The sequence below is a fragment of the Orussus abietinus genome, unplaced genomic scaffold (assembly GCF_000612105.2).
Source record: "Orussus abietinus isolate OABI.00-Male unplaced genomic scaffold, Oabi_2.0 scaffold27, whole genome shotgun sequence".
NCBI lineage: Eukaryota > Metazoa > Arthropoda > Insecta > Hymenoptera > Orussidae > Orussus > Orussus abietinus.
Genome location: NW_019394254.1, coordinates 351,418 through 377,527, shown reverse-complemented (window position 1 = coordinate 377,527; position 26,110 = coordinate 351,418). Strand labels below are relative to the sequence as shown.

At 54.8% G+C, this 26,110-nt stretch overlaps 2 protein-coding genes across 2 annotated transcripts; both read right to left on the bottom strand.

The window, feature by feature from the left end:
- Positions 1–278: 278 nt before the first annotated feature.
- Positions 279–24,078, bottom strand: LOC105694843 (protein bric-a-brac 1-like). The gene is made up of 4 exons (XM_023434133.1): positions 23,435–24,078; positions 22,899–23,362; positions 22,407–22,499; positions 279–4,820 (listed from the first exon to the last, which is right to left on the bottom strand). Exons 1-4 carry the CDS (start codon positions 23,856–23,858, stop codon positions 3,759–3,761), a joined length of 2,043 nt encoding a protein of 680 aa, XP_023289901.1. The 5' UTR covers positions 23,859–24,078; the 3' UTR covers positions 279–3,758.
- Positions 17,764–19,001, bottom strand: LOC111674326 (zinc finger and SCAN domain-containing protein 10-like). The gene has a single exon (XM_023434136.1). It carries the CDS (start codon positions 18,388–18,390, stop codon positions 17,764–17,766), a length of 627 nt encoding a protein of 208 aa, XP_023289904.1. The 5' UTR covers positions 18,391–19,001.
- Positions 24,079–26,110: the final 2,032 nt, after the last annotated feature.

Below are 26,110 nucleotides of genomic sequence, written 5' to 3'. Positions count from 1 at the left end.
CGACTCGCATTGTTATGTTTTTTTTTTCTTCTTTTAATTACTCCCTAAAATCAAATCTCCCGTAATTCCGGCTATCAATCGTTAGGATTCCCGGCTAATTGTCTCGCCCTCGCCTACTTTTGTCGCCTCGACTTTTTACAATTACCCACCCCGGCTTAGCCTAATTTTTTCACAGTGGCTACGAGCTAGACAGACATTAAACATTTCTCGTTTCCGGCAAAAACCTGAAATCACCATCGAATATATATATANTATTTATACTTTTCAACCGTGTTTTAAAATGCCCATGGATTCCGTGACGCCTGGATCTTCGGTGAACTCGCTGCGGGGGATCGATCGATCTTTGATCGATCGATCTATGGGCGAGTAATTATTATTTAAGGACGGCCGATCGGCGGTGGGAGCGTCGCAGGAGTCCCGGGCGCCGCGACTCCCGCAAAAGTGGAAAATACTCGCGAATTTTCTAGGACGTGGCGGCGTCGCGACGCTCGGGACGTCCTTTGCTTACGCACGATCGCGTTCGTTATATCGGGCGGGTTTATCGTTGCTGTCGTTGTACATTAATATCGTTGACGAGTGGGCCGGTCTTGACGCACTTCGGAGCGCGCTTGTATATATGTATATGGATGTACACGTACATGTATATATATATATATCTACAGATATACAATGTACAATAGCGAATATCCGTTAAATCTAAATATCCGTAAGAGGAGTATGCGCGCTTCGTTGGACATTGGCGATCGTGCTCGTTCGACGTGGAAGATGCGACTTGGTATTTTTTATGTGTTATCATATCATGGCGCGGTGGTACCGGATATACCATGTAACTCGGTGTCATATGGACGATACATTCCCTCGATTGGAAGGAAAAGATATTTTAGCCATTTTAGAATTTACTTCTCCTCCAATTTACGATTAAGCGTTAGTTGCCATTCGTGATGGAATTTAATTTTTTTTTATACATATTGTGATTTCAGATGAAATCGAGATAATTGGAGGATGATTAGAGGAGATGTCTGCTACTTTTGGGAATGTATCGTGTTGTCCGGAATTTGGAGCACCGTGGAACCAGCAGTCGCATAGGCCGGAAATTACGCGCCGGTAAGTACCGAGTACTTTTATGGCCGTCGTTACGGAAGTCCTTTAGTTCGTACGAATTTCGGAATCCAGTCGCTAGTTTATCATACACCCCCGGTGGCGTGTTAATGCTAAAATCTGAACCGAAGCCGAGACGCCTCCGTCCGAGTTTTACCGTATTTTTACTCAGGTCATAATTGCGGAGAGAGAAAAACCGGGATGGATAAGGAAAAGCAGGATAAATGTTAGTTTGTACCCATGATTCGACGATTAACGCAATTCGATTGTCATTTCTTTAAGCCGATCGTGCGCGTACTTTGAGGTTAGAGGTTCTCGATAATCTCCCGTTTCAAGACTTCTGTAAAATACTATTAAGTGTTTCCATATTCTGGGACAGGATTTTTTAATAGGTGTCTCGTATTTTTAAGGGTGACCCGTCGAGGAAGTTTCCGTTAAAAAAAGGGAGATCGGATAAGGGTTGTCGGAATTTTCGTTCTCCGCCTTTTAAGTCCGAGCACGATCGGCCATTTTGAATATCTGGCTGAGAATTATGGCATTACTCGAAAGTTAGTCGTTCCTCCTTTGGAGACGGTCGTTTAAAAAGACGCCTTGAAAAGGAAGCTCCGAGATCTTTCCTCCTTCCTCGAGACCCGATTTCTGAGGAGGTTACGCCAAAGCGCCATCAGGATTTTTCCATGCCAAGGGCGGTTAAGTGACCGTTTCAAATGTTAAGACTCAGTTTCGAACGAAGCTGATCTGGCGAACCGAAGAAGCTCTGTCAGCAGAAACGACCGCGCCGCTAGATTCACACTGTATTTAGAAGCAGGGGTTAGTTGCATTTCGCTTGAAATTTATATCGCTGGTCGAGCTGAAATTTCATCTGCAGTTCTGAGAAGATTCCATGTACATACAACTTCCTGGATCGAGGGACACGTTTCAGTTGGCCGTAGAGAATTTAATATACCTTTTCCCCTGCACCGGACGCAACTTCTCGCGTCCCTCGGGGAAATTGCCGCGTTTCTATCTAATTGACGATGTCAATGGATCCTTCCCTCCCTGCTCCCCCTAATAACACGTATCTCCCATTATCAGTCGAGGCGATTAAAGAAACAACATCGGAAAAAATGTTTTACGCAAAGCCGATCTCGGAGCTTCCTCCTCGACGAATAAAGCCGGGATGAAAGTCTTGTTTCCGGCAAAACAAGATGGCGTCGCCGACAACGGCGAGCGACGTTTTAAGCCGGATTAATGGTCGAAAACGTCGTACACCAGGCGCCACGGAATTGTTTAGCGCCGGCCGAGAGGGCGACGCCAACGCCAGGAGTCGCAAGGGTTTACGGACAGGAAACGGCGAGCCGAGACCGATTTTAGGTCGAAGTGCCCCCGAGTCCGTCGAGCGTCACCCAGAGCGTCGGGTGGATCGAAATTGAAAATTAACTGTACAAATTCTAACCTCAATTCCGGCATCGGCGCGAGTTGGACGGGAGGTCGCGATCGAGTGACCCGATTGGCCCGGAAACGACCTCTCGCGCTGGGCGCGGCACCCTTCTCGCCGACTCTTCCAAAATCTTCCAGGACCTTCCGGAATCATCCGAAATCTCGTTTCGTCCTTCCGAGGAGGACGTTTGACCCCAAGACGCTCCCAATGGCCGTCGCGTTCACGACGAGGCGTCCTCGACGAGCCTGGGCTTCGAAGAGGGCACTTTCTCGCTCGACCTCCTCCATCGCGAGGTCCGACGCTCGAACATCGAAACGGCACCTTTGACCCTTCGCGACGGAATGACGACGCATCGCGCTCGTCCAACTCCGGAGGGGGTTAACGTAGGTTGAAAAAGCTTGGACGCGTTACCTCGCGGTCTGCAAAAAATGGCCGGGACGCGTGGACCGTTCGAAGGGGTGCGCGAGTCGGTCGGGACGGCGAGGTTCCTCTTCAACGCAAGATACTGCCAACTCAGCGGAACGGCCTTCTTCATCGGAGCTAATAATGACTAAAATCACAGTGTCGGAAGTATTCCGCAGGCCCGGTGACGCGGTATCGGCCAGGTATTCGCGTCGGCGTCGGCGTCGGTCGCGGCAGAGGCAGCGGTTCTATCCCGTTTAAGACAACGAAGTTACCTCTGAACGTAACGAATCGTCAACACAGCGGAACGGTACTCTCCGTCAGAGTTAATAACGACTAAAATCACAGCACCGGAAGCGTTCCGCCGCCTCCGCGACGAGTCGTGACCGGAAGTTCTCCTTTCGCCGATGCGCCGTCACTCCTCGTCTCGCCTTAAAAGACGCAACGATGGATCCAATATTCCTACCCCTAAAGCATAACGGGGTAAATGCCGGCAGCGGCGGAAGGTAATGCAGTAGAGCGGCGAAGGGAAGACGCAAACTCGAAGAAGAACCGAAGGAACCGATCCTATTGCAGGTATAAATCCTCGTCGTGGTCGCGCTCTTTGGTTTCGGGATCCTTATCACAAATGATTCTCACTAGCATAACGTAGCAAATCTCTCTGGTGCGGGACTTCCGGTCGCCGGTAATTGACGCGTCTTTGGTGGGCCACGGTTCGGAGCCCTCTCGTCCATGGAGATCCATCCCCGATGACCGGCTCGTCGGCGGCGGTCCTAGTCATCCGGGCGAGGAGAGACGAGGAACCCGAGGTCTAGGGGTCCCGGGGCAGGGGGGTGCCCTAACGTTGGTGTATGTGCGTGGTGAGGTGTTTGGAGAGGTAGTCCGCCCTGGCGAAGCACTTGCCGCACATCTCGCAGTGGTAGGGCCGCTCGCCGGTGTGGATCCTGAGGTGCCTGGTGAGGTCGCTCTTGCCGCCGAAGGCGCGGCCGCAGAAGAGGCAGACGAAGGGCCGCTCGCCGGTGTGCTTGCGCACGTGGAGCTTGAGGTTCTCCTTGGAGCGGACGCACTTGCCGCAGAAGGGGCAGGCGAAGCGCCTCTCGCGGCGGTCGGGGTCGTGGCCGCGCAGGAGGCCGAGGACGGGGTCGGCGGGCTCGCGCTCGTCGTCGGGGTCGGGGTCGGCGGGGTCGGCGGGGTCGCCGGGCTCGCTGGTGGTGGCGCGGGCGGGCCCCGGCTCGGCCGGACGAGGGCCCTCCGCGGACTCCTGGCCCTCGTGCAGGCTGGCGGTCTCGAGGGAGGTCTCGAGGGCCTCCAGCGCGTCGGCGCCCCTGGCGGCGGCCTCCTCCGCGTCGGCGGCCGCCTCCGCCTGCGAGGGCTCGCCCGTGCTGGAGACCTGGTCGCTGCGCTCCGCCGCGGCCGCCGCGGCCGCCGCCGCGGCCGCCGCGCTGGCTCGCGGCTGCGACTCCGAGGCCCGCTGCAGCCGCTCCAGGGCGTGGTTCAACCTGTGCTTCTTAAAGGACTTGAGGTACCTGAATTGCATGCCGCAGACGTCGCAGGTGAACAGCTTGTCCGCCGGCAGGCGGGCTCGGTGGTTCTGCTCCCGGTGCTTCACGTAGGCCGACCGGTAGCGGTAACGCTGGCCGCACTGCTCGCAGGTGAAGGGCTTGTCGTCCCCTGGCTGCCCCGCGTGCTGCAGCAGGGCGTGCCGCTCCAGCAGCCACGCCGACGGGAAGGACGCCAGGCAGACGCCGCAGCGCCGCGCCAGCCCGGCCGCCAGCCCCGCCGCGAAGCCCCCGGGAGTCAGCAGGCTCGGCGACCCGCCCCCGCCGCCTCCGGTCGGCGTCGGGGCCCGCTCCACCAGCGCCCCCCAGCCGCCCGCCTCCAGCCCCAGCGCCAGCGACACCTGCGGACACACGGCCGACCTCAGTCCGACTCCTCCGACTCCTCCCACTCTCCGTTTCCGCCACGCGTCCGGTCGTCCGGTCGTCCGGTCGTCCCCGCTGTACCTTACCTTTCCACGACTCCTGGGCCGACGAGGGTTCAATGAGAAAAATGCAAGCCTTGCAAGCGCACCGCTTTTATGCCTCGATCGTCGCTCGAGCCGTGTCTCGCCTCACCTGGACCGCACCGGGACTGGACGGGGTGTATGAGCGAGTTCAAGGTGACGTAACGTTAACGCAAACAGTTTGCAGATTTTATTTTTCACAAATCGTTAATTTACAACTATGATATGCATTCGTTCGTCTAAGAACCGAAAGAGAAACGATCTTTTTTTTTTTCTTCTTTTTATTTACGTCGCACGAACCAACGTCGCGGTACCCGTTAACGCGTGAATGGCCGGCGCGCGGCGCGCTCGATTCCTGGAACGCGGGGGCCCCTTTCGAGAATTTTTTTTTTTTTCTTCCTTCTCTTGTATTTTGCGCGGCTGAACGTGTGCGTATGAATTCGGCGCACCAAGGGGGAGGTCGCTGGGTGGATAATCTGGGGAAATAAAGTTCCGTAGGATGAAAGAGACAGCTTTTAGATTTTTTTTTTCTCCAGGAATCGACCCACTTTTTTTCAGAGTCAATTTGGGGCATCCGAATTTTTCTCGGGGGCGTTCCTCGACCCTTAGGGTGCCGAGAAGGTTTGCCGGACGATATCGCCGATTATCCCGGCCCTTCGCGTTATCGTTATCGGTTCCCGCGGGCTCCTCCGCGTTCCGGCTGCGCACGCGCGCCCCGCGCCTCCGTGGCTTCTCTGATACGCAGCGAGAGCCATGAGTCGTCGGAACGGATTCTCCCGTGATCCCTGTACGCATAAAAAGTAGGTGTCTCGTTAGTTAAGGCGTGTCCGGGATGTTAAGGAGGGTCCGCGCGAAGCAGCGCCCGATCCAACGATCCCTCCACGTAGGATCGGAGGTGGTCGATCCATTTCCCGTTTTCATTCTCTATTTCTCAAAATTGGCCGGCCATTTTTCCCAATTTTCCCCCCTATCCCCCAGACCAGGCACTGCACCGGTGATGACCCCTCCCGGGACGTCCGCTCGTCCGCCCGATCGTTGGCCTCTTCTACTGGGCACTCCTAGTCCGCGTATTTTTCCCGAACCTCCTGAGACCCGATTCCGGAATTCATCCGATTAAATTTCCTGTGCGAAATTGACAGTTCCGCCCACGAGTTTCAAATCGTGACCAACGACGCGACTTCGCGACGATGGGAAATTTTTTTTTCCTGCGCGAAAAAATCCGAATGAATTCGAGAATAGGAGCTCTGGAGCGCGATCAATCCGAGGGGGTAAAAATCGATTGAAAGGTCAATCGATGGCGGAGGTCGAGCGATGGGACCGAGATTACTTTTTCCTGCGATTCTTTTGCCCAGGATAGAGGGGCCAAAATGGCGCGTCGTGGACGAGCTTCGGAGCGGACGCGCCCGATGAAACCCGCGACAGGACTCAAAGGAAACGAACCAAAGGAACTAAATCTGGAACGATCTTCCCCTACACTCGACGTTGGCCGTCGTTGGGAAATTCGGCGGAAGGTTGGAAAACGTACGTTTTCGTTATCCGGAGTGATCGGGGCGTATTTCCCAACCGCGCCGATACCCGCGACCCGCCAGCGGAGTACTCCCAAACCAGGTCCCGGGGACCCTAAGAGCGATACAAAGGTCCGCGCCCTCTAGACCGGCGAGCGGATCGAAAATTCCCGGGTGTTCTCTGTTTATCGCGGAAAGCGGTGAAGGTCAGAAATTCCACCGTATTCGCAGCGGGGTACGGACTTTCCGTCGCGGTCTAAGAGGGCCGCGGAGGGTCTACGTAAATGGGGGGAACCGGCGACGACGACGATGGCGCTCGGTAGAAGTCATCCTCTCGTGGGTTAACCCTTATTTTGCAAGATCGCGCATGCGGAGACCCTGGGTGAATCCCTGTGAAACGCAAAGTCGCTATCCGATTGGCACAAAACGAAATCGAGCGGGGTCCCGGGCGACGCCGGTCGCCGGCGTCGGCACCGGGACGTCGGTGGATCTGTGAGAACATGTCGGGTTGTGTACGCGGTGACGCGGGCGCGTCTCTGTGGAACCGTGAGTATGAAAAATATTCCGTCCGGCCCTGTGAGCGCGGTTAAAAAAGTTATTGCATCTGGGTAGCCTATGTCGTATAGGTTTACGCGCATTTATCATTTATATTGTACAAATATTGTTGTAAGTCGGTACAAACGTTACTGTAGAAAAACTTAACAATTCGTAGGTTCGTCTCCGCTTTGTCCTAGCTCCCTCCTCCTCTGCTGCTGAAACCCCGCCCGTTGACCTTCGACCTCGTACCCCTCGCTTTCCGTGGGTCTCCGCCTCCCTCGTTCCTTCCCACCCCGTTCTTTCCTGCTCTTTCACCACCCTACCTCCCCCTCGCTATCGGAAAGCTCTATAACTCCGTCGCTACGTCCTGCGCTAAGATATACCGATGAGACTACGCGGGGATTCCGAGTGCTAGAAAACCCTCTCTCGGTCTCGAGCGGCCAGGGACGACGGGGAGGAACACCAGTCCGATCTTTTCCCCTCTTTCCCCCTCTTTCCTAAGCCACCCCTCCGAGTCCACGGAGGGGAGGACGAGGTCTGGGAATTATTTCGAGATTCTAAGACCCTCGAGCACTCCGAAATATCTTCGAGTTTCCGAGACGCGCCGCCGCCTGCCAAGATGGCGGCGTGGTCACGTGGTCGGCGGTAACCTTGGACGAGGCGAATCGTGACCGCGGAGCGGCAAGGCTGACGAAAGCGCGGGGGACAAGTCCGGTGCATGAAATATGCAGTGACCGCACAATGCTAATGCGGCCCCGCCGCGCTCTTTCTCGCTCCCTCTTCGCTCCCTCTTCGCTCCCTCTTCGCGGAGGCGGCGCCGCGCACCCCGCGAGGTGGATGGAATTTTTAATCTAACCTCGATTCCTCGCCTCTTCCCGGAAAGGACGGCCGACGAGTTCCGACAGGACTCCGTCGAGAATCCGACGAATTCCCGTCGCCTCGGGGAAATCGGACACGGGGCCGCCATATTGGGACCGCTCCTCCGCCGCGAAAAAGTAGTGCCTTCCACCTGCCTCGTCGAATCCCCGACATCGTTTCGAAATTCACGCGTGACGTTATTTTACCTCTCGTCCCCCGCCGCCGGAAGGGCTGGAATAAAATCGGGCGACTTTCTTTTTGGCTTTTTGAACGACGCGGGAGGGGGTCACGTGGTCGGCTCGTTGCAGGATTCGGAAGGGCGCGCCTCGTCACCCGGTGACCCGGTCCAGAAAGCGCGGCAAGAGGCGCGGCGAACTGGGGTAGTAGGGAGCCGGCGGGCGTGGGTGGAAGGTGGAAGGTGGCACGTGACCGGGCCGAGGTCGCGGGCGTGTGGGCGGTTACCGCGATGTCGCGCGCGCGCGCGCGCGCGCGGATAGGCGGGCCTCGGGGCGGCGCCAGGTGAACACACCTCTGACCTCGGCGCGGGTCGCCGCCGACTTCCCCGCGAGTTGCGATCGAGCGACCTCGAGCGGATGGGCGCGGCCAGCCCTTCCAAGGGACCGTCACCTTCCGGTGTCCCGATCGCTACCCAACCTAACCTCTGCCCTTATCGACCTTTCCATTGGTTCCAGGAGCAAATTCGTCGAGGCGTCCTCGGGTCCGACCGAAGAGGCCGCCAAGATTCGAGAACGCGAGCTCGGAGATGGTAATTTTCCGCGAGGCGCAACGCAAATCCGAAACGGCGGACCGTGGAGCGAGGCGAATCCCGGAACCGACGGAGAGTGGGCGCAAAAAAGGGGTTGCCCCTCGGCCGCCGAGGGAGACTGAAACTAAAACCGAAGTCGGCGATACGCCTCGGAAGAGTCGGGGGCCCCCCTTGAAATCGATATGCCGTTGCGGGAGGACGAACTCGAGGGGAAAGAAGCGCGGCTTCTTACGTCAAACGAAGACCTCTTCGATGGTCCGCCTCCGGAGGAACGTCTCCCCGAGGAGCAGCGGCCTCTCCCCTCTAAGAACCTCACCGAGAACCACCTTCCACGGCCTCCTCGAAACCGATGCACCGTTATCTCCCAACCGTGAAGTACACCGAGAAAACACGGGGTATAACCTCCATGAAATAAATACTCCTTCTCCGAGGGTCTTATCGTTCACCCTCCACTCATCCCCGAAGTCCTCGTCCGTCGTCCGCCTTCCCTGAGCCTCTCGACGTGGGTATCGCCTCGCGGGTGAAAAAGAAGCGCCATCGAAAAGAGGGTTAAAAGAAAAGACCCTTGCCCGAGACGGACGCCATTTTGGTGAACTCTCGTCTTATAGAGGTCTACCTTGAAATGGCGCGCGCTCGTCGTGGGTGCCTACGCAAAATTGCGGAAAGGAAATCCCTCGGGTCCTAACTATCTCCGACGCGTTTCTTGGCGCAGCTACCCGACTAACAGTGAGCGTTAATATTAACCAGCGTTTACGAGTGCAAGTCCCCGCGCGTTATTAGTAAAAGATGCCCGTGCCCCGCCGCTGCCTCCCAGCGGCGTTAAATATATTCGCAATCCCCCTGAACAATATATCGTACTCGCCAGGGCGACCGTCGTCATCGTCCTACAGTCATCGACAATAAAACCTGCCCTTAACCTAGAGATTTAGTATCCAGTTTAGCGGTACTCGTTAACCTCCTATTCCGCGTCGCTCCCTTCGCGAGGGACGCGCGATGCGTGTACGTGTGTGCGCCCGTGTGTCAGCGTGTGGGTTTACGCGTGTCCTCGGTGTGTGTCCTTTAACTTTACGAATTCTATGCGATATTTGTTAATATGATTTTCCTGTCCCTTTAGTCGCTAGTCCATATTCGGTGGATATATAATGCGTCATATATCGTGGAGTATTAATCTCTATCGCGTGTCTCGCGTGTACCTTCTGATCCTCTATTTACAGCGCGTTATCACTCTATCACTCGTTATTTTACACTCTCGCCGACCGCCTCAACGAATCTCTCGCTCTCCTCTCTCTTTCTCTCTTTCTCTCGCACGGTATATTCATTCATTCGTTCACTCATTTATTTATATTATCTATATTTATATTTATATATTTATATCGTGTGTTTACGTACTAAACTATTAAAATACTAGTATAAATATTATCTCTCGACATATATATATATATATATTTGCATTTATGTATATATATATATGCATATACTTTTTGTTGTATATGTATAGGTGTAGCATAATTCATAACGGAGTCGAGGAAACGAGTGTAGTTCTCTTGTCGTCCTTCTCCCTTCCTCTGTACAGTCCTCCCGTCTTTTTTTCTCTCTCTCTCCTAACACCGGTTATAGAGGGACCCATCTCGAGCAGGTGGACGTCCGATTGCGTCGGCTACGTCCACTTGATCCAAAATGGCCGACCTCTTCGAGAGCGCAGTCCCACCCTCGTCACCTCCGCGCGCGACCAGCGACGATCAAACGTCGACCTCGTCTTTCCGATTCGACGTGTTTATTGCTATTGGATTCATTGCATAGTAGGTTCCCTCTCGTCAATTGATATATCCCACCCCGCCCCCCCCAGTCCCTAATTCGTCTAATCCCCCGTATTTTCTAAGGTTCCCGCTAAAATGGCCGCCATCCGCGCCGAGACCAACGACCTCGGGATATCCCGAAGGACCTCGGATCGCCTCGTAAACCGCGAAAGCCCGTCTCCTAGGGGAATAAAAACCGCGAATCTGCGCGAAATACCCGATCGGCTTCGGTCATTATCGGCTCCGGCTTTAAGCGTTCAGACTTGATTGTGATATGTCCCTCGTTCGGTAACTGAAGTGGGTTATCTCCCGTTTTCATCGGCGGAAAGAAGGGTTTAGCCATCCTTTGACTCTCCCCGGCGGAGATTTCAGCCCGGGAAACTTAAACCTCGATTTTAGGGGTCCGGGGAAACAGGCTTTCGAGGAACCGCGGCTTCGCGAACCTTCCGGCGGAGGGCGTCACCGTCTCTCCTGCCCTTCAACGCGAGAGCGGTGCTACTCGCGATTATCGTGCAGATCCAGCCCGATATAGCATAATGATTAAGTACTTTACTCGCTAGGGTTTAATTACTAGTCTTTATCCGCTCATGAGTCTTTTACAGTGACGCACTCTACTCTAAGTTTGGGAGAACGAGGCGCTGCTCGAGTTTCGGAGATCGTCCGAAGGAGAAATGAAGGTTCGCTATTTTTTTAAAAGGAATTCCATCAATGGCTAGTTGCGAACTCGTCGTACCTCTTTTTTGAAAAAAAAGAGCACTTTCCATCAAGGCTTACTTTCGGAATCCCCCGGGACCTCCCACCTGGAAGTTGTACGGTAAACTTTCTAAAAACATCGTTCCGTTTGAAAATGACTCGACGAATAGTAAAAGTAGAAATAAAAAGAAATATGGCCGCCGAGTGAGTTCGTCCTACCGAACGATCTCCCGAAACAGCCCGCTGTTCTCTGACCCGAGGCGAAGCGCGACCTGCGATTGCCGATTCTTGACGTGACCCGAGACACCCGACACTGGTAGAGTGGAGGTTATCGTTTATACGAGCAGGTTTAAAAAGTGGAACTCTCCGTAGAACTCGCAGGCCGCGCTTAGCCCAAGTTCCCCTCAGCCCTGCTCGCGCCTCTCTTCATCCCGACGCGTTTCCACGTGGCGATTTCATTAAACCATAACTTTTCTTATTTTTACTCCCACGCAATTAAACGTTACGGATTCCGGAAACCCGAGAATGCCTGCTCCACTTTGAAGAAAAACGGAAAGAGGCTGAAATCAACGCAAGAGATTGTAAAGATGATATGTCCCCAAGAAACTCGGTAGAGCGTCGTGCCGAATTGGATCGCCAATTAATACCGAGTATCCTTTCGAAGGCGTTTTTAGAGCCACTCGCCACGTGGAAACGCGTCCGTGCCGTGGACTTAGGATATATGGACGTCTCCCGTGGATCTGACTCTATCCCGTGGAGGCGGCCATATTGGGATGTGTCGGGGCCCATATATTATTTCCTACGTCCACGGTCTGTGCACCCATCGCGGTTACTCCTTAGCGCTACTCTCGTAACGTCGCCTAGACGCGACATTCACGATAAAATACTATTACGTAGCCACGCTTATGCCACTTATTGTTGCCGCCGCATTTCCCGGGATTCTTCCTGCGACTCGCGCCCCCTCGATTGAAGACCCGGCTTAGTAAGTATTCTCTATTTCTGTCCGCGCCGATCGAGTGCGCCAGCCGAAAGCTGCACCAAAATGGCGAAATGGGAGGAAAATACCCGAAGAAGTCACCTAGGGATCAGCCTCACGAGAAGCATCGATCAGGTTCCTTATCGAAGTCGGGATATCGCGTTGACGTTCTCCACAAAATGGCGGCCGATGCGCGTCCGTTCCCGCTTATCCCTTTTCCGCGAACGATCCCTCTCGTCTAGAGGAACGGAGATGGCTCGATGGGGAAGAGATAGAGGAGAAAATGCCGCTCTTTTCTCACGACCGCACGCATCGCGCGTCACGATTCGCGTAAACGGTACCGCGGGATAGAAGCCGTTCTCGTTCGGTACAGCGGGACGAAGAAAGAGACGCAAGGTAGGAATCGAAGAAACGTCTCTTCGTTCTCCGTTTATCTCTGGATTTAAACAACAAAAAAAATGTCGAAAAACCCCGCGAGAATAATTCAACGTTTTTTTGGACAGGTTGGACATGCAGAAATGAACACGGAATTACGGAGATTCGAAGCGCGACTTTAGTGCGATTAAGGTGGTCCACTGTACCGGGTCGCGGCGTCACAATAGAGCGGGAGGAAGAAAGAATCTCGAGTCACGGCGCGGCGTGACTCGCGCGAGATCGCTGGCTTCGCGTGACCGCTCGCGCGAGTGTGCGCGACGCGTGCACGCACGTGGCCGCGCACACGCACCGGGCTTAGGTGCGTTACGTAAAAGGATTTATGTAATTTCGCGATAAATCGGCGGTGATGCGGCATCGTGCGTTCCCGCCGCCGTTCTACGGACGCGAAGAAGGTCGTCGAGAGGTCGCTCGGGCGCGGATAATTTTTCCCGATTTTCCTTCCCCGGCATTTCCCTCCGACCTCGCGATTTCCGAATAATAATAACACTGATTTTCAGTACATTACCAGGAAAAGAGTGGCGACATATGCGTGTACCCGTCGCGGGCTGCGACCCGCTCTATCGGCACTCTCGATTCCGGGAATTATTGCATCGGTCAGTAGTCAAATTCCTGGAAAGGAAGGGTCCACTGTTCGGGAACGGGGAAGGGAGAATACCAACGTCGAACGTAAAAAAATCGAGAAAGGGGAGACAGGTCAACTGAAAGCGGCGTTTCAAAATAGGCGTTTATATTTTACTGTCGTATGTATAAGGTAAACCGATAGCAATGTAGTTAATCGTATAATTAATAATATAATATAATATAATAATAAAGGTTAGAGTAACAAAATAAATTCTAAATTAACTAACTAATAGTAATCGCTAGGGATGATGATAAAAATTAATTTACAATCGAAAGGAGAAACAAAGCACCGTCATCACATCGGGGTAGCGTCCAGTGGAAAAAAAAAATATATATAATATTTAATATATATAACTCACGCACACACCCCCAAGGAACTTTAGCCCAGAAATATAATCGCGCTAATGCCCGCGCAAGGATCTCTCCCTCTTTCGCGCGTTTCTCTTCCGTCTTGACCTTTTTCTTTTCCTTTATTTTTTTCCCCACGAATCGTCCGAACTTTCAAGGCGAATTATTTTATTCGGTCGCCGTTTTCCGTTAGCCCCCGAATATCGGGGTTCCTCGTCGCACACGTTGCGTATTCCGTCCCTGTGTACTTACGCACTCCTCTCCTTCGACATGCTTCTTTTCTCGTTCATCCCCTCGCCCATTTCCTCTCTCGGCCGCCATTTTGAATCGACGAGACCCGCTCTCGAACGTTAGGAGTCCTTCGATGAATTTCCCGATTTCTTTGCCAGTTCTTGGTCATTCTCGCGAAGAGAGAAAATGGGGACGAGGGACCGCCGAGGAAAGAGAGAATCCCCACGTGGAGGTTTAAAAGTAACTAATGGAACCATTGCACGACTTGCCATTGCGAGTCTCTTAATACTGATAAAAAACGCCGCCGCCCCCTCGAAGGACGCGATCCTGGGCCCCTGTGTGCCCTTGTCGATATGTATACTCAGTCGAAACCCTTCCCCCGTCTCGACATCGATTTTCGATGATCGGATCATCGACGAGTGCCGATCGAACGCGCTCCGCCATTTATAGGTATCTATATTGGTTAGGTGTTCTCAGTAACTGTAATTTCGCGCCGCCGCAGACCATAAGTCTAATTTAATCATTTCACCGCGCGAAGCAATCCTAATAAGGTCCTCCATGTCAACGAATTAACCCATACCCGGCCTGTTTTGAGGTTAGATGTTTTTTTTTTTAGTGCGATTTCAAAGAGGTTACACCGAAACTAGAGATCTAGAAGTCGGAAAAGATGAAACTCTGGCCGAGGGGGTCTCGTTTCTAGAGGAAAATGAGAGCCACTGGCCAATCAGCGATTTATCTGTCGTGACGTGTGGCCGGCGATAATTCGAGCGTGCACGCGCGTATGCGACTCGTCGCGCGATAGAGGCAAACGCATTATGCAGTTTTCGATGCGTTCTTGCCGGTCGTCGATTTTTCTCCTGGCAAGGTCCCTCGATCGGTCTTGTTTCGCGTTCCCCGCGTTTTTCCAGTTCTTCGTATTTTTCGCGCCCGGAAAAGTCGAAATTTCGCAAAATTTCGGGCCTTGGCGTTAAGAACCCCAGAAAATTGGAAACCGACCCGCTTTCCACCCTTTATGGGGAGGGAGAGAGAGAGAGAGAGACGGGGAGAGGGAAAAGGAAAGAGACGAGGGGGAAAGTGGCACAATGCGAACTTCTGTCTGCTCCTCTCGTTTCTTTCCAGGCTCCTTTTTCCGTCCTTTTCTCCCTCCTTCGGGCCGACCGGTCGGGAGCTCTTTCGAGAGAGCACGGCGAGGTCTATTATCGATAGAAATTGCAGGCTTTGTCCGCCCGAGCACACTCGCGCTCAGCCACGGGGCTTACAAATAAATTAAAGTTAATTAATACTTCTGGCAATAACGTTCTTCCGGGTGCGCTCGATTCCGCTCGAACTGTCCATCGAGTCCGCACTTACCGGAGCCAATGATAAGGCTCGTGATAATAAAAGTATCCCAACGTTAAACTACCCCCTCTCGAGAGCCGCCCGATTAAGGCGGCTCGAAACCGACTCCCCGACCCGAGTTCGTTAACGTTGTCGCTTTTCCACCCATTTTTCCCGACGATATCGGGAATTCGAGAATCGGATCGAACGCGAGATCGAAGAAAAGAGAAAATAAAAAAAACGTCAAGTGGATTTTTTAAGGGGTCGCGAGATAACCGTCGATCGATCGTTTCCGTTTCCGACGCCGTCCGTGTCGGACCTCGATCGATGAGAGATCGATGATGATCGATCGAGCGAGATCTTTTTTCTTTTACGCGACGAGGGATGAGGATCTTTCGCCTCCTGACCGGTAAATCGACTCTAGAGGATTTCGATAAATTTTTCGCCGATCGATCGGTCAATGGAGCCAGAACGTTCGAAATGCGGCCTAAGCTTGTCCGCTTTCCGGGGGCTTTCCGCGTCCGTCTTCGTCGCTTCCGGCGCTTTTCTTGCCGTCTCTCTCTCCCCCTTCGTTCGTCGTCCTTTTCCTTCCCCTTCCCCGACGCCCTACCCCTCGGAACGTCGCGCTTCCCCCCTTAATTATTTAAGCGGCTTCGGGACCAACTTTTAACCAGCCGAGCTTCCCGACGAATTTCCTCGAATTTCGAGTAATCCTCCCTGTCGAAAGTCGCTAAACGTCGGGGGCGATTCAATTGGCCGTTACAACCCATCACGGCAAAGCTGCACCGAGAAAAAGAAATTGTTTGACTTAAAAAAAAATTGCAACGAAATCCTGCGATGAAATACCTCCAAATGTCAAGAAGAGGAAACAAGAGTCGTTTAAAACAACGATATCATTTTTCTTCTCGACAAATTAATTGTTTCTTGCAATTACGTATGATTTAGGCGACGATGTATGTTCGTTTAAGTCAACGAATCTTTTTTCTCGGAGTGGCGTCCGGATTATATCCGTTTTTAGGGGGACGCCATAATTTTTTTCTCTCACTCTATGGAGGAAAGCGACCAATGGCGGACCTCGCCTTGATTCGATCATCGGGAAACGTTCCATTGGAATTTGGTTTGCATCTTGTCCGCGACTCGGTTCGCGGTTACCTACAACCTACGCTTAAGGGCGCGTTTCGCAAAACTAAACGGACTAATCGATACGAGAGAAAAGAGCGGCATTTAGGGATATTGCACTGTCTATAAAATGGCTGCCTCGTCGTATCAGGTCTCTAGTAACTCAATGTTAGGAACACCGCCCAAAAGGGCCTCGCGTTCGTTTCCTCCCCTAGCCTCCACTAGTTTCCCCTATACGAGGCCTGACCTCGTCAAAGTGCCCGATGCGTTCCATCCCGGGACCTCCTCTAGAACGCCCGGAAATAAGCCGAGTTTCCATGGCGATTCCTATTTTTATGCTCCAAGAAAAAATTGTCATGGAATCCAAGAAATATTTCTTAGGTTCAATGACTTCTTTTTTTTTTTTTTTCTAAGCGCGCAAATCAAGGAACGGTCCAGGAAATTCGGGTCTCCCTCGACCTCGGAACAAGGGATCGGACAGCAATGCACCTCTTGGATGCAGCGCCGCGCCAGCGCACTCTATCGGCCGACTCGGTAAGCGCCCTAACCTCGCGGCGGCCCCTGAACGCCGCGTCGAAACCCACCCCCGTCAACTGTATAAAATATTCTCAATCGTATCAACAACGGTCACATCGTACATCGTACAACGTTAGTACATATTACAATATATATATGTGTATATATATATATAGTTAGAGTTCGTCGTAATATAATAATATAATCATATTCACAGCATTTTATCAAAATCTCTTAAAAGCACCAACCGTGGCGGCCCAGATCTTTCGGCTCGCTCTTTTTCGCGCGAACCAACGTCCCCCCCCGCCCCACCTCTCGTCGCGTCGCGTCGTTGCAGTCGCGTCATCGCAATCGCGTCCGGGGTCGCCGAGGGCCGTCGCGACGCGCGCGGCGCCAGCGTCGCGAGAGGTCCGCGCCCGTCCTCCGCCTCCCCGTTTAAAACTTCGATAATAATTTACATACCGACACACTACGCGTTACAAGCTAAACGTCTCGTCTTAAAGCACTGATTAAACGAGGGAGCTCGTATTTAACGTGTCCCTCCCTCTGAACACGCGTACCACCCCTCCTAACCAAAATCACAGGACTAACTAGAAATACCATCGGGCAGGCCGAGATGGCGCCCCGGTCGCCTCGACCGCCGCGCAGCCGCCCGCGCAGCCGCCCGCGCAGCCGCCGTCCTTCTCGCCCTCCCGCGGAAGACGATCCCTCCGTCCTCGTCGGAGCCTCTCCGAGGGGCCGCTCGCCCCTTCGGCTAACGGTTCCCGCCATCGCGGGGGCTGTCGCATCGCGGAGGTGCCTCGGGTGGGGAGCAAACGAGACCCCGTTCGGGAAGGCCCGGGGTGAATCTTTGGGTGGGGGAGAGCGACTCGTCGCGTCGGTTGGCTATAGAAAAATATGCCCGGGGGTCGGCGGCCACGGAGAGGGGACCCGGAGGCCAGAGGCGGCGTCCTCAGGCGACCTCGTAGGCGAGCTGGTCCTGGAGGTCCCACTCGGGGCCGGAGGGGCCGGAGGGGCAAGGGTCGGCGGCGGCGGCGGCGGCGGCTGCGGCGGCGGCTGCGGCGGCGGCGGCGGCGGCGGCGACGAGAGCCGCGGAGACTCTTAGCCGCGGTGGCGGCCTCGCTCAGTGGTGCGGGGGCGGCGGGGGCGGGGCCTCCTCCTCGGTGGGGTCGACGGGGCTCGGGGACAGGAACTTGCGCACATACTTGGGGTAATGTGTCTTTTCGTGGGCTTTCAGTATGGTCGACCTGGAGAAGGTCTTGCCGCAGAGGGTGCACCGAAAGGGCCGCTCGCCGGTGTGGACCCGGCAGTGGTCCTTCATGTGGTGGCGCAGCTTGAACGCCTTGCCGCAGAACTCGCACTTAAACGGCCGGTCCCCGGTGTGGGCCGGCAGGTGGGCTATCAGCGATCCGACGTCCGGGAAGGACTTGCCGCAGAACTTGCAAAGGACCACACCGGAGGCGGGGTCCGAGTGCACGGCGGCGAGCTCGAGGTCCACGGGCTCGACCGGGCCGGGCCCCGGGTAGTGGACCTCGCCGGCCAGGTGCATGCCGCCCGCCCCGGCCTCGAGGCCCAGCTGGGCCTGCAGCTGCAGGTGCGCCTGCTCGCGGTACTTGAGCGACTCGAGGCTGTGCGATAGGATGTGCCGGGTCAGCTTGCTCTGGTGGAGGAACGAGGCACCGCAGTACATGCACGCAAACACCCGCTCATCCACACCCATCAACTCCTGCAACCAAACAAACAAGAACATCAACTTCTTGCTTCTCCCCCTGTCTCTGTTATCCGACCGCGTATCTCTCTCTTTTTCTCTCTTTCTCTCTCTCTCTCTCTCTCTCTATCTCTCCCTCTCTCACTCTCTTCCTCTCTTACTCTCGCGAGACGTCAATCTGTCTATCTCCTTCTAAAGGCAGGGTCGTGCCGCCCTCTTCGGCGTCTCTGAACTGTCTCTCTTTCTCACTTTTTTTCACTCTCTCTTTCTCTCTCTCCATGTATCACGATCGCTCTCGTTCACTCTTGCGCACACACCCTCTTTTTACGAGTATTTATAGATATTTATATGTACACGTATCATCGACTATATCTCTAGGTCTCTATCTCTATATCTCTACGTCTCCGTCGTCTCGACTGTCTCTCTCTCACTCTCTCTCTCTCTCTATCTCTCTCCGATCTTTCCATCGTCCGTCCCGTCCGTCCGTGGTTCCTCTCTTCGCTTCGATCTCTCTTTCTCTCTTCCTCTTTCTCTCTCTTTCACTCTCTCTTCCTTTCACTCCATATCTCTTTCTCTCTCCGTTCATCCGTCTCTCGGTAGGCTCTTTCTCTGGCAAAGAGTGTCTCGGAATGGCGAGAAGTGTCTCCTCCCGTTTAGAGTATATCAAACGGCAGGCACAAGAAGTTGACGCTCATTTTTGTTTGGCGCGCGCCCACCCCGCTCCCTACCCCCGCCCCCGCCCCCGCCCCCGGGGAAGTTAACGAATGTCGCGGGCGGCCGCGCGGTGGACTTCCGGTTTCCGCGGCGCCCGCGTCGGAAGTCGACCGCGGGGCGCCTCTCTGTGACGGAAGCCCCCGCCCCCTCGCGGCGCCGCCGCCGCGACGCCCCGGCTCACAGATATATATATATAAATATATCCTCGCAAACCATACAAACGGTAATAATAAGTAAGGGTGGTAATAGTAAGAACGATAGAGTATCATATAAGTAAGAAGGAATATGAAAAACTTGACACATACGTGTACGGTACGTGGATAGGTATGTAAATGTACAGTATATGCACAAATGTATATATATATGTATGTAGATATATATGAGTATATACGATGATATATATGCCAGGGGGTACCGAGCGGTACACGCGGCGCCTCGGCCGGAAGTCCGCGCCGACCTTCCTCCTCAACGGCCGGCCGACGAATGATCGGCTAGGAGCGCGCCGAGGTCGGCGGCTGCGGCCGGCCAATGGCGTCGGCCGGGCGTGGCGCGAGCCACCCCCGAACACGCCCAATGGGCGGGCGCAGGCGTGGCACGTGACCCGCCCGCGCGCCACGATTGGTCGAGCCGGAGCGCGCGCCGGGGCCGACCGGAAGGGCCTTCCGGCGCTCCGAGCGGCGCTTTCCCTGGGGAAGGTCGGCGGGCCGCCTGCGTACGGATGCGTGTGCATATATATTGCGTATATATAAATATATATATGTATATATAGATATATATAAATATGTAGTTGTAAAAAATAGTAGACAACCATGGCCAAAAACGAAGGTCAACTTCTTGACAGTGAGCTAGCAAGACAAGGCTGGCAGGAGGGAAAAGTCGGGACGCGAGAGCGGCGGCGTCGCGATGCGCCGAGACCTCGTGGCAACGCGAAAATCGGAAGCGGAGCGGAAAATGTAAGCGGGACGCGCGTATGCGGTGAATTCGGACGGGCACGACGGAGAACGGAGACGCGGGGGTGGACTCGGTTCGCCACCCGGCCGCGCGATGGCGCCACCTTCATCGGGCGGCTGGGGTGAATCGACGCGGTCGCTCTATTTTGCCACCCCTTCTAAAACTTCTCTTATACGACGGAGTCCTTTAATGCGACGCATCACTCCATGCGACGACTGCGTCTTTTGAGTTCAACGAAAGAAAGGAAATTCGAAAAACCGCGAAGATCGACCGTTTACACCGAGGGTTTAAGTAAAGCTTCGCATTTAAGATGCGTGTCGGGCGATCGGTGCAACGAGGTCGAGGAGGAACAACGTAATCTGCGTGTTTTTTAAGGTTGAGCGTTTCGAAACCCCCGCCGGGGTCGCCCTGCCCGCCATAGACGCGCCTCGCCGCATGGAGTCGGGTCGGATGCGCGCGCACGTCTAGCTGCGCGCGCGTCCATCCACATGTGCACATATACGCCGACGCGGCCGCATACGCGCGAGTCGCACAGACCACGCGGGTGGTGGCGGAGGGTCGTCGGTGTATGCCGCGTGTACGCTCACGTGTGACGCGTGACGTTTGCCGCGCGCACGTGCTCGGGGGCACGCATGCGCCGGAGAGACGGAGAGAAAGAGAAGAGAGAAAGTGACGGAGTGAATGGCAGCGACGGGGTGGAAGAGGGAGGGCCAGAGTCGGGGGCCCAGGGGAAGGAGGAAGACGGATCGGGCGACGATGTATATACATATGTTCATACATATTTATTTATATATACGTGGGCTCGCAAGGACGCGGAAAAGGGAAGCTCCGATTTTTCGTTCAGGCGTCGAGAAAGACGACGCGTCGTCGACATGCACGCGTCGTTTAACGCGATGGAAGACTACGAGATGTCTCGAAATACGGATGACCCTCGAGCGACGCGATTAATCGACTTCGAGTTCGACCTGAAACCGCGTCGCCGCGGGTTCCCATATGCCTCTACACGTGTCACACTCACGCGCGGCGGGAGCGGCGACGCGCACGTGCGTCCGCTGCGCGCGCTCGCCCGCGACTGAAGGACCGCGGGATCGCGGCGCCACGGAACCGCGGAACCGCGGTACCTAACCGCACATTAATTTCCCGCGTTCCGCAGCATTAGGGAGCTTCCGCGACGCGTCTCCTAGGGCTCGAACGGGCTTTCGCGGTAACGAGTGCGTCTCAGACAGGGCAAAGCGAGGTGGTAACGAGACACTACCGCGTAATTACGCCGCAACGTCTACCCGGGAGATTAGTCGACGTCGGAATAACGCAGTCGATGCCCCCGTCCATTTACTCCCATTATTCTTCGGGCGGATATTTTTTAACCATGCCTCGAAACGCCATATCGGACTCGAAAAGAGTCTCGCGAAGGAGCTACTTTACGGATACTCGATCCGACCACCTAATCCTTCGTCTCCGTTGAGGTCCGATATATAAAGATAGTATTAAAAAAAAAAATCAGAGTAAACGTCAAAACTCCCGCGAGCCTCGTCCACGTCAAGTCAGTCGTCGCGATCGTCGAGCCCGCGATTTTTCATTTTTTTTTTTTAATATATATATATAGGAAATCACGACGCGGTCGCCATTTTGATTCGGCAGGGAGAGCAGCGGACAGCAAAACATTTGGGCACATGCAGCAGACCCACATGCAAAATCGACCTCGACGACGATCGGTCGAGGAGTCTGCAACGAAGCTCTCGCGCCGTTACTCATCGACGACGGAGGGCTCGATCGGTCCTCGTGATAAGGCCCACATTCGCGGGACCGGGCGGCCGAATGTAGCCCCTACCGCGGTTCTCGCTCGAGCCGTTCAGCCCTCGTCGGGAGGAAGACCATTCGTCATTTCGATTACGTGCCGACAAGGGACGCTCCTCTACTCGTTGATAACGACCCGTCGAGGCGCCTCTACGGTCGGGAAAGTTTTCCAGCAATTTTTCAAATTCCCGCGTTCTCGTTTCGACGATTTACTTCGGCAAGCGAGCGTCCCTTTGTCGGAACGAGATCCGAGACGTCCCTTCGGCGCATCGGCCGGAGATGTCAGCGAGGTTGCCGTTTCTTTCGAGAACAATCCTCCGATCTGCCCCGGGGCGATTACGCGTGCGCGTAAACACGCGCGAGATGCACTTCCGGTTGCCCTATCCTCGGCAACCTAACTTGACCTTGATTTATCGGCTCGATCGCAGACGAGTGCCGAGCTGGCGATAGATAATGGTAATCCTCGAGTACGGAATGCAGAGCAAAGAGAAATAGATGGAATATATATATACGTATACATACGTGTATACGAATACATACGATATATATATAAAAGAGTATAATGAGAACGAATGCGTCAACCTCCCTGGGAGACTTACCGGATCCGGAGGAAGTCTGTAGTCGGTGGAGATTTCGCTGCTGGCGCTCCGCTCCTCCGTCGACCTTTCCCAGTCCACTTCCTTCTTCAGCGACTACGAGGGAACAACGATTACCCATGACGAACGTTCACCGGAATCAAAAATTAGAAAATACCAAACAAGCGAAGTCAAAAAGCTCGACCGAAGCTACGAGTCGATCCAAAATTGTAATGAGAACACCGAAACGAATATACCTCGTAGACATATATTTTGTTCGGAATGAAAAATGATACTGCTTGATTTAAAGGAATTTATTCGAGTTATTCTAGTCATTCGAGTAGAATAAATATTTTCTAAATCAATGAAATATTTCTTTGGCGGCATTCGAAGAAATATATTACACGCTTGGGTCGATGGAACGTTTTTTCTCAGGGTAGGCTATGGCGAGGGGGGAGCACGGAAACGCGGGGTATGCCGAAGGATTAACGGATGTTGGAGGTGTTGTTTGCTTACCAGGGGTACCTGCTGCACCGGGGGCAGGCCGGAGGGGCCCGCGAGGGGTTCCGTGCTGTGGGGGGACGGAAGCCGGCTCTGGGGCAGGCTGAGAGGCAGCACGCCGGGGGCGGCGGTGTTGTTGCTGAGGCTCATGTCGCTGGGCCCGCTGTGCACGGAGACGGGGCTGAGGGAGCCTCTGGTCTCCTCGAGGCTGGCAGCGTCGTCGGAGTCCCTCCTAGGCCGGTCGAGGGCGAGGGGGCCGGGTCCGGCGGCGGGGGAGGCAGGGCACTCGGCCATGAGATCGGCGGCGTCGGAGGCGGCGACGGCGGCGGCGGCGGCGGCAGCAGCGGCGGCGGCGGCGGCCTCGCTGGGGGGCCGCAGCTGGGGCTGCAGCTGCAGCTGCGGGGGTTGCTCGCAGTCCTTGGGGTCGCGGTCCCTCTGGTCCCGGTCCTTGTCCTTCTCGCGGTCCCGGTGTTCCCGATGGTCCCGGTGGTCCCGGTGGTCGCGGTGGTCGCGGTGGTCCCGGCGCTGCTCCCGGTCCCGGTGCTGCTGCTCCCGCAGGCCCTCGGGCCCCGTCGCCAGGTGCTGCTCCTCCCTGCTGGCCACCGCCGCGTTGATGTTGGTCATGTCCGCCAGGCCCTTGACTTTCAGGCTCTCGGCGGTCTTAAGGAGAGCGGAGAGTTGGCAGTACTCGACGTTGACCTCTCCCTTGTACATGAAGTCGACGAGGGTGCGCAGCTCGGCGAAGCGGACGTCCTTCAGGATGACGATGGGGTGGCGGTTCGGGTGGTCGAGGAACAGCGCCTGGAAGTAGCTGGAGCACGCGGAAAGGACGACCTTGTGGGCCCGGATCGAGGGTCCCTCCGTGCACGCCAGCGTCACGTCCACCAGCGACTCCGACTCCAACAGCTGACTGAACACCCCCAGCAAGTTGCTCTGATGATTGTTCCACCTCAGGCAGTAATGCTCACTTCCCATGTCTGAACTGCCCGCAACCCTGCTGCAAAAGAGACGCAAGAGTATCGCAGGGGCTCCTCTGGGACCCTAACCTCCTTCCGTCGGGAGCCTCCCCTTCGACCTCGACGCCCGGACGGTCATCCGCGACTCCGCCTCGAGACGGTCGTTCCGGCCAGAAGTCGCCGTCGACTCGCGCGGCTTTCCGCATCTCCCGGAAAGATCGAGCCGCGGATCTCGCGACTGTCGATTCGCCGCGCTGCACGCGTGGATAGACGGCGTGACCGATATCGGCCGACGATACGAAATTATCTCTTACGACTCTATTTTTTTTTTCCCCCTCCCGCTTCTCTCCCGAGCCGCTTTTACGCGTCTACGATAGCGGCCGCACGTACGTCCGTCGCGGATTGCGTGCGGCAGGCGGGGGCGGCGGGCGATCCGCTAAACACCGACCGCGGGCGAATAGGTGTGCGTGCGCGCCCACCCGCGTGCACGACCCGCGCGACGTGCCGCGAGACGCTCGCCGAACTAATTGCGTGCCGCGATTACTTCCCGCTCCGTTTTCCGCGTGCGTGCGCGATACGGAGAATTTCCAGGTCCCCCTGGACCCCGTGAACCTCGTGGCCGCCATGATGGATCCCGCCGTTCTTTTCTCTTTTAACCTTAATTTTTCGCAGCTTTTCCGGCTCGATGCCGTCACGATTCGCTTATCCTCCCTTCCTCTTCGGACGAGGGGCTTGAAGGTGGAAAACGAGGTGGGAAACTAAGGGATGGGAAAAACGAAAATTCGAGACCTACCCAGACGGGCACGGGCTAAGTGCAACCCCTGTTCCCGTTTCTGCCCTATCGATTTTTCACACCTTCCGCGCCTCCGAGCGTTCCGTTAATGCGCGGAATTTTCTTTGGTACCTGCGCGAGAGAGAGTTTCCCGAGGCTCGCTCGTTCCCGTTCTCTTTCTCCTGGTGAACTTTCAGGGATGGTCGCGAACCATGACCCCCCGCGAAGCGCGCCGACCATAAACTACCGCAACGCGTGAGAAGGGAAGACCAGGCGATTCTGGAAAGTAGGTACACGTACGGCATTTTCGCGAAATTTCCTTCAAATTTTCCCCTGGAATTGTCCCGGTTTATCCGAAAACGGAATTCGCTCGATTTTCGGAATTATTCCCATCAAAGACGTCCCCGTGAAATTTTTCGGTTTCCCGAGGTTTTTAATTATCGAATTTCTCGCGATTATGAGCGATTAAGTGGGATCGATCGGTGGCGATCGACCGGTGACCATTCAGGGGTATCTTTTTTTAGTGCCCAGTGGTCGGGCTCTAACGATCGTCGGCGAATTCCTCGTGGAAAAGTCTAACGCGAGTTAGTAGTACGGCTTCGTAGGCGCGAGGGAAAGGGTTGAACGAAGACAGGGAGACGGCCAAAGGTGGAGTTAAAGGGAGACGGAGGAGAAAAGGTGGAACACCGCACGGAGGCGAGGCGCAAGTGCAGGTCGGGAGGAAATACGATTGGCGAGTAAGAATAAAACCTCGGTCGACGTCAATCTGGCTTCCGCGCCTTTACGACCTTGTAAACGTGTTTACTGCGCAATGATGGGGTCTCCTCCCTTCTTTTCCCTTTTTCCCCCCGTTCGTAATGGGTCTTAATTTTTCAGAGCGTTACGCCCAGGTAACGGCGACGGGAACGGTTCGTCGAAGTCGGCAGGTGCCACCGGGAAGCTCGAAAACTCGACCATGAAGACGCCACCCTGGAAATCGACGTCGACCGGATGAATTCTCGAGATTCCGGGGACATCGATAAAAAACCTCCCCTTTATATCTCGCATCGATTGCGCGCAGACGAGCTTCCTGATAAACTCGATACCAACGAGTCTTTCCGGCGCGGAGTCCATACGTTTTCCACGAACATTTTGGAATATTCAAAAATTGCAGAAAAGCGAAGGAAATACTTTTTGGAATTTTTTTTCTTTCTTAAAGAACCTGCAGCTTGGATTTTCATCTTCTGTCGGTATTTATTACGAGGGGAGGAATTAGCGAAGGACGAATGATCGATCTCGAGAACGGCTCCTCGAAGATCGATATTATATTAATTTATTCCGGTTGCACCCTAGTTCTTTTCGATTTCCCTAGATCGGTGTAGTCTAACCAGACCAGGTCTGGCCCACGCACGATAATCGGTCCTGCGTTACGCACCGAGGCTGCGATGCGTGCATGCATCGTAACGCAGCGTGCATCGGAACGGATTGTCTCTCTCTTCCTCTGCATGCTCGGTTACGTA

Coding starts and splice junctions, on each gene's coding strand:
- LOC105694843 (XM_023434133.1), bottom strand. CDS start 23,858: ATGGGAAGTGAGCATTACTGCCTGAGGTGGAACAATCATCAGAGCAAC. Junction 23,363..23,434: donor GGGGCCCGAGGGCCTGCGGG/AGCAGCAGCACC, acceptor ACCACCGGGACC/ATCGGGAACACCGGGACCGC. Junction 4,821..22,406: donor ACAGACTTCCTCCGGATCCG/GTAAGTCTCCCA, acceptor GTGTGTCCGCAG/GTGTCGCTGGCGCTGGGGCT.
- LOC111674326 (XM_023434136.1), bottom strand. CDS start 18,390: ATGTTCTTGTTTGTTTGGTTGCAGGAGTTGATGGGTGTGGATGAGCGG.